General features: G+C 39.4%; 1 protein-coding gene across 1 annotated transcript in view; it reads left to right on the forward strand.

Moving 5' to 3' along the window:
- The window catches only part of PRKDC (protein kinase, DNA-activated, catalytic polypeptide), an 85,723-nt gene that overhangs the window by 73,234 nt on the left and 5,971 nt on the right, over positions 1-6,518 (forward strand). Inside the window, exons 76-80 of the mRNA XM_009331470.1 lie at positions 624-767; positions 4,394-4,598; positions 5,163-5,230; positions 5,502-5,722; positions 6,035-6,127. Of these exons, the coding sequence (XP_009329745.1) occupies positions 624-767; positions 4,394-4,598; positions 5,163-5,230; positions 5,502-5,722; positions 6,035-6,127 (731 nt within the window). The remainder of the gene's footprint in view (positions 1-623; positions 768-4,393; positions 4,599-5,162; positions 5,231-5,501; positions 5,723-6,034; positions 6,128-6,518) is intronic.

Genomic DNA, 6,518 nt, shown 5'->3' on the forward strand with positions numbered 1-6,518 from the left:
GTGCTGGGTGGAGCCTGACGCAGTTCAGTTGACACCACAGCCACAGGAAGCGGTTCAACCCAGAATCAACTGGTGATGATGTCGGGGTGCTATCAGCAGCTTTCGCTGGCAGTGGTCTCCCTCCCTTGTGCCAGCTGGTTGTTTTGCACTAGCCCTTTTCAGCTTTCTCCTTCAGGGTCTGTGCCCTGCCCCATGGTCAGTCTTCCTTAATCGTTTCCGAAACTGTTACAGAATTATCATTTGTGGCCATCTCTATAATTTCTGACTACTTGTGTTCTTATACCCTTTCCCTGCTCTCTGCTGGGCTTCCCTGTCTACGTTCTGAGCCTGTTGTCCAAAGTCTTGTGTTAGATACCACTCCTTGCCCCATAGGGGCTTTCTTAGTTTGCGCTGGACACTATGGTAGTAAACATAATTATGTTATTAGGTAGAAATATCTTATGGAGAGACAGAATGAAAGGGAAATATTTCCATAGCCTTTTGATTGCTCTTTTGGTTGTCAAAAGACACATTCATTGACTATTAGTAAATACAGTAATCCAAATGCAATCTGAGCAGATTACCAAAGAGTGAGGGGTCAGTAAACTTTTTCTCAGTACTCACCTGTTTCCTTCTGTTTGCAGGATTGGGTTGAGGATGTCAGAAACGAGTTGGTAAAAGCTCAGAGGAATAAAAATAAGCTTAAGGAAATGTACGAAGGAATGTACAAGAATTTGGGAAATTTAGAGGCTCCTGGCCTTGGATTGCTGAGGAAAAGGTTTATTCAGGTATGTGTGATTACTGAGTAATGTTGGCATCGTGTGCCTTTCTAGAAGGCACTAGAAAGTCAAAAGAGGGGACCAGATCACAGCTTTTACAGGTGCTACAGGATTTGATGAGACAAGAGATCAAGTCAGGAGTACAGGACTGGGATTTCTTTGCTAGAAGCTATGAACTTACTATAGTTCAACTTCCACTTCTGACTGCTCTGCAGGACTAAATGTTCCCTCTTACTCAGCTTCTGCCTCCCCTGTCTTGCACGCTGCCAGGTTCTCAGGGCCTGGGCCTCTCTGACCATCCATGAACCAGCACAGGAATTTGGCCTTGTTTTTTTCCCCGCTGCCAAGGATGTATGAGCACTTTAGGGTGTTTTGCTGTATTATGCTACTCAAATTTGCTGCTGATACTAGGTTATTTAGGGTAAGTTATTCAGAAGAGTTACAACTATGAAGAATTACAGAAAAGACTTTACAAAACTGGCTGAGATCTAAAATAGTGAAAGTCAGTGTAGAAAAATGGAGTGATGCATGTGGCACAAAAAAAAATGCCCTAGTTTCTACATATGAAGTCTTTGTGTTTGAGCTGAATATTGCAATTCAAGAACAAAATCTTGATTTGTGATAGTTCTGTGAAACCATCAGCTGTGAATACTCAAGAGCGGTCAAGAAAGAAAAGCGGTTGTTAGTCATTATTAAGAATAGAGAACAAAACATGGATTTATACATTGGCATAGCAGCCTTCTCTGACTCTTGCATTTTGAAGACTGTAGGCCTCGTCCGCAGTTCTCAACAGAGATACCATGAAACCAGAGAAGGTTCAGAGCAGCAAGAATGATCAGAGGTACAGAGTAACCTCTGTACAGGGAACAACTTTAGCATTCCTCCAAAGACAAAATGAGGACAGATACAATAAGGCTTTCAACTTCAGGAGTGCCGAGCATGGAGTAAATATTCTGTGGAAATGGCAGGTTCAAAACAAACAGGGAGAAGTGTTTCCTCATTCAATACACACTTAGGTGCTGAACTCCTGCTGCAGGGTATTATGGATAGTTTCATCGGTTCAAATAGCAAGTAGACAATAGCATGGGGAGGGGGAAAACGCTTTGAGAGCTTTTAAATACAAATGCACACCTCTGGGTCCAGAAATCCTTGAGCTGCAAATTGCTGGAGGCCAGGAGAGTGATACTCCCGTAGAAGCATGGCTGTATGCTTGTACTGTATGTGCATAGCCCTGTGGCCAGGGCTTAGGTGAGTCCAGGTCTCTGCCATATGGCCATTCTTATGTCACATTAGCATTGGATAAACTTATCCAAGTGTCTCTAGGGAGATTCCTTCCCCATGAGCAGGGAAGGTGGAGGATGCGAGTAACGTAAGGTCAGGAGGAGGTGACATAATACAGTAGCAGAAAGGGTAATTAGGAGTTTAGGGGCATACTAGCCTTTTGAATCTGTTGCTGCAAGATAAGCTGGGTCTCTGATGATAATGACTTTAAACTTAAGAGTATGGGGATAAGAATTTGCAGGATGTGCCGCTGTTGGGGTGGGGGTAGAGGGAGAGGAGCAGCTGTAGGTTGAGCCATACGGGGTACAAGCCCAGCAAGGGACCTAGCAGGCATGAGGACAAAGGCAGTCTGCATTTGGCTGCTGGGGTGCACTTTGGCCCACTTAAACAAAAAAATCCACGGCTCTTTAAAAAGGTGAAACTTGTGCAGTAGTAAACAATACTGTAAGTAGTACTGATGGATTTGTAATTGTTACTGAATTAACAGTGTAGGGAGAGAAGAGCGAGGGAGATGCTGGAAGAGAGGTAGCGGGGTTGTTCCCCTCTGTTGAAGGGAAGAGGGAGAGCAGCATTCCCTCCATACACTAGCGGCTGCAGAAGAGGGTCAGGGTGATGGTGCACAGACTCTGAATTCTTTGCCTTCATGGTGCAGTATTAATGGAGAAACAAAGCGTGCTGTGAGGATAACTGTATAGTTTATAGTGTTCTTGCTGGAGAAAAAAAAATGTTGTATCTCTTGACTGACACATAAAATTGCTCTAATATGTGGAGTACTTCAGGCTTGTAATCTTCATATGTATTTATGTACTGTTTCAATTGTAATTTAAACAATAACAACCTTGCTTTTATTTTTAACATGAAATTCCAGTAGTGCATAAATTAAACAGTGTTGATGGATTGTGTTAATTAAAATACAGTATTAAGGCTATTGAATATTTGCTGCCTTGAATTTTAAAGGAAGTCAAAGAACAGAGCAGAGGAAGCAATTGGATGATCATCTGGAAATAGATTTAAAGTGCTAAAGATGTTGACTGTAGCGGTGTCTTCTTCAGAAGGAATAGTATTTTCTGTATTTTCATTTACTTCAGCGAAATAACTGTCTCCTCCTTAACTTGGGAGAAAAACGATCAGGCATTGAAATAACAAGTGAGGTTACATATCTTTCCAAGCCGTTAATACCAGTGAGGTCCAAGAGGGGACATCTGTTTTTTCTAGAACCTTGAATTATGAACACAAGAAGTCAACTCGGTTAACTACTTGCAGATAATACTTACTTTGTTTATTAAATGGATCAGTATGAAATGTCTTTGCAGTTCTCCTTTATCAGGATATTTAAAATACTTTTAAAATAGAGTTTTACACATTTTTGCATCCAATTTATCTCAAAGCAAATAACAAATAATAAATGTGATAGTAAATAAAACATTGAAATTGACATTTTCTAACATGATGCAAAAAATCCTCTTAATACATGAAGCTATATGACATGCATTACGTATAAATGTAATATATCTTTTGGTTAGCAAAAAAGGTATATATAAAATTAGCTAGGCTGTATTTGCTTGCTATGTAGTATGATTGCTGCTAGTTAAAAAAAAAAAAGGAAGAAAACAACAACAAAAAAAACCCCAAAAAAAACAAACAAAAGTCCAACAAAGCCCCAGACCTTCCATAAAGCACTGAATATTTGAGTCCCAAGGGAAAAAAAAGGTTGGGTAACTTATCCATCTGTATTTTTTTTTTTACCATTTGTAAATCAAACAGTTGGAGGGTTTTTTGGGTTTTCTTGCAGCAGTTTGAAAGTGTGATAACATCTAAAGACTGGGATATCAATTAAATGTTCTGATAATAATCCTATATTTAGCTTCATGATGGAATTTGTGTTTGTTTAATAGGTATAAATCTAAATATTTGTATTCTATATTAATATTTCACTAGCTGTTCTTAAATTTTTGTAAGCAGAGGAGGTACACGTATTAAGTTTAATAAGCAGCGTTATCGATATGCTCACTCGGAATCGAACTGCAGTTGGAGGAAGTAAGGAGGGATAAGCTTCTGATTTTGATATGGCAAAAAGGTTTATGATCTAATTCTACAGATCTTTGATATCACTGGATTGGTGAAATGTAGCTATTTCTGTTGATGATAGCTGGTGGGTCTACCAAACAGGCAGTGAAAAGGGTCTGACAGACTAGAAATAATGGAGAGAAAAAAAGAACTGGAGTGGAAGGACAAGTGATGTATTTTAGGAGCTCAGATGAAGCTGTGTGTGTAGATAGGAAGGTACAGTTTTGGTGTTCTTGGGGAGTTCCTAGCACTGTGTTAACAGGATTCTTTCTATAAATGAACCTCAGGCTTTTGGGAAGGACTTTGACCATCATTTTGGAAAAGGCGGTTCAGAACTATTGGATATGAAGGCTAGTGACTTTGATGCGATTGCAGCTTCTCTCCTGTCAAAAATGAACAAAACCCATAAAGAACCTGGAAACCTGAAAGAATGTTCACCGTGGATGAGTGAATTCAAAGTTGAGTTCTTGAGGAACGAACTAGAGGTTCCTGGTAAGTTCCCCTCCCGTGTCGATGGTGACCTGTCCCTTAGAAGAAAGTTGCTACTCTTGAGCTCTACTTCTTATGTTGGCTATATGGCCCTTCTTTCTGGCCTTACGCAGAGGCAGATTTCATCTGAAATAACTCTGTTCATTCCTCATCTCTTAAATTTGTTCTTAAGCTGTAGTCCTGATTTTTAAAATTGTATCTAAAATTGTATCTTTTACCTAAGAACTTAGTATTTTTTTTTAAAGGCCTGACTCCAGGAAATCTGATCTATAAATCTAATATATGTTTAAATCTAGTTCAAAAAGGATGTGTCCTCTGAAACCATTAAGAGCTGCAATTCTAACAGCTTAACAAGGAAAGAATATTAGTAATTCACAGATAAACTCATGTGATGTGTATAATGGATTTTTATGCATTTTAAAATATAGGAACATAGTTATCATTCTACCAATTTGAAAAAATATTTGGAAGTGTGTTCTGTTCTTAAACACACTTGGGGGGGGGTGGAATTAAAATCAGTCTATGTAACTTCTTTCTTCTTTTATTTTTTTCCCACTACCACTTCAGGTCAGTATGATGGAAAAGGAAAACCCTTGCCAGAGTACCATGCAAAAATCTCTGGATTTGATGAACGGGTATGTTTACAAGTTTGAATCAAAATCCTGTGTGGTATAAATCTGTGTCCATATTCCAGCTGAAGAATTTGACAATAGCAAAGTTGTTGCTTGTGTACACATCTTGCAGCACATGAAGGAAGGTCTGCAAATAGGCATTTGTTTTTCTAGTAGTAATTGAGCAACTTGATTATGCCATCTAGGAATGCCAGATACGCTTAATTTCAGTGGTGATTCTGTAAGGCCAAGTCTTCTTTCACAAATATTTTGCTTTTTCTTGTCTTTTTCCAAGATAAGTGTAATGCAATCCTTGAGGAAACCAAAACGTATAACAATCCGAGGCAGCGATGAGCAGGAGTATCCTTTTCTTGTCAAAGGTGGTGAAGACCTGCGACAAGACCAACGTATTGAGCAGCTGTTTGATGTAATGAACATCATCCTTTCCCAAGATGCTACATGTAGCCAAAGGAATATGCAGTTAAAAACTTACCAGGTCATCCCCATGACAACAAGGTAGGAATTTATCTTGAAGGGACAGAGATCCTTATGTTAACATTTATTGCTGTTGGGATGTTGGAAAGTGAGATTTCTGCGTGCCGGATTCTGGTTCAGAGTGGTTTGGGTCTTGGTTTAATTTTTTTTTCTTTGCCTTTTAAGCAACATTGAAATTGCTTTGTCTGGAAACTGTTTTTCAGAGTATATTTAAATTGTTAGCTTTCAACCTTCTTTTAGCAGGCACTAGAACATGTTGCTTCCTACTTGTGGTGTTACTCTAAAGTTCAACTCTGAGCTACTTGTTTGCATCTCTGATTTCTTTTGTTCCAGACTGGGACTCATCAAGTGGCTGGAAAATACTTGTACTTTAAAAGAATTCCTTAAGAATAGCATGTCTGAAGAGGAAGACATCAACTATAACAGGTGATGCTTGGTTTAGCTGTCTGCTCTAATAGAGACCACTACTAATGGGTTTCTCGTGATACTGACAATCTTGTGGCAGCATTCTCTTTTTTTAAAAGAAAGAAATAAAAGCACCTATAAGCAAGGAGGCAGTCTGTACCTCCTGAGCCAAATTAGTAATTGGCAACTGTTTGTTTAATGAGCACTGTTGTACCTGGAATATCCTCCACCCAGCTTGTTTAAACATGAGGCTTATAATCACGTGTGACGTCATTATCATCACCATTTCCTTATCAGCAGATTGATTTTACAAGCAAAGGATTTTGATCTCTTGATTTGATCAGGCAGGAAATGGACGTAGGTCAGCGAGGGGGGAGCGGAGCGGAGGGGAGGGGAGCAGAGCAGAGACAGC

This window comes from Pygoscelis adeliae, unplaced genomic scaffold (genome assembly GCF_000699105.1).
Source record: "Pygoscelis adeliae isolate BGI_AS28 unplaced genomic scaffold, ASM69910v1 Scaffold108, whole genome shotgun sequence".
Lineage (NCBI taxonomy): Eukaryota > Metazoa > Chordata > Aves > Sphenisciformes > Spheniscidae > Pygoscelis > Pygoscelis adeliae.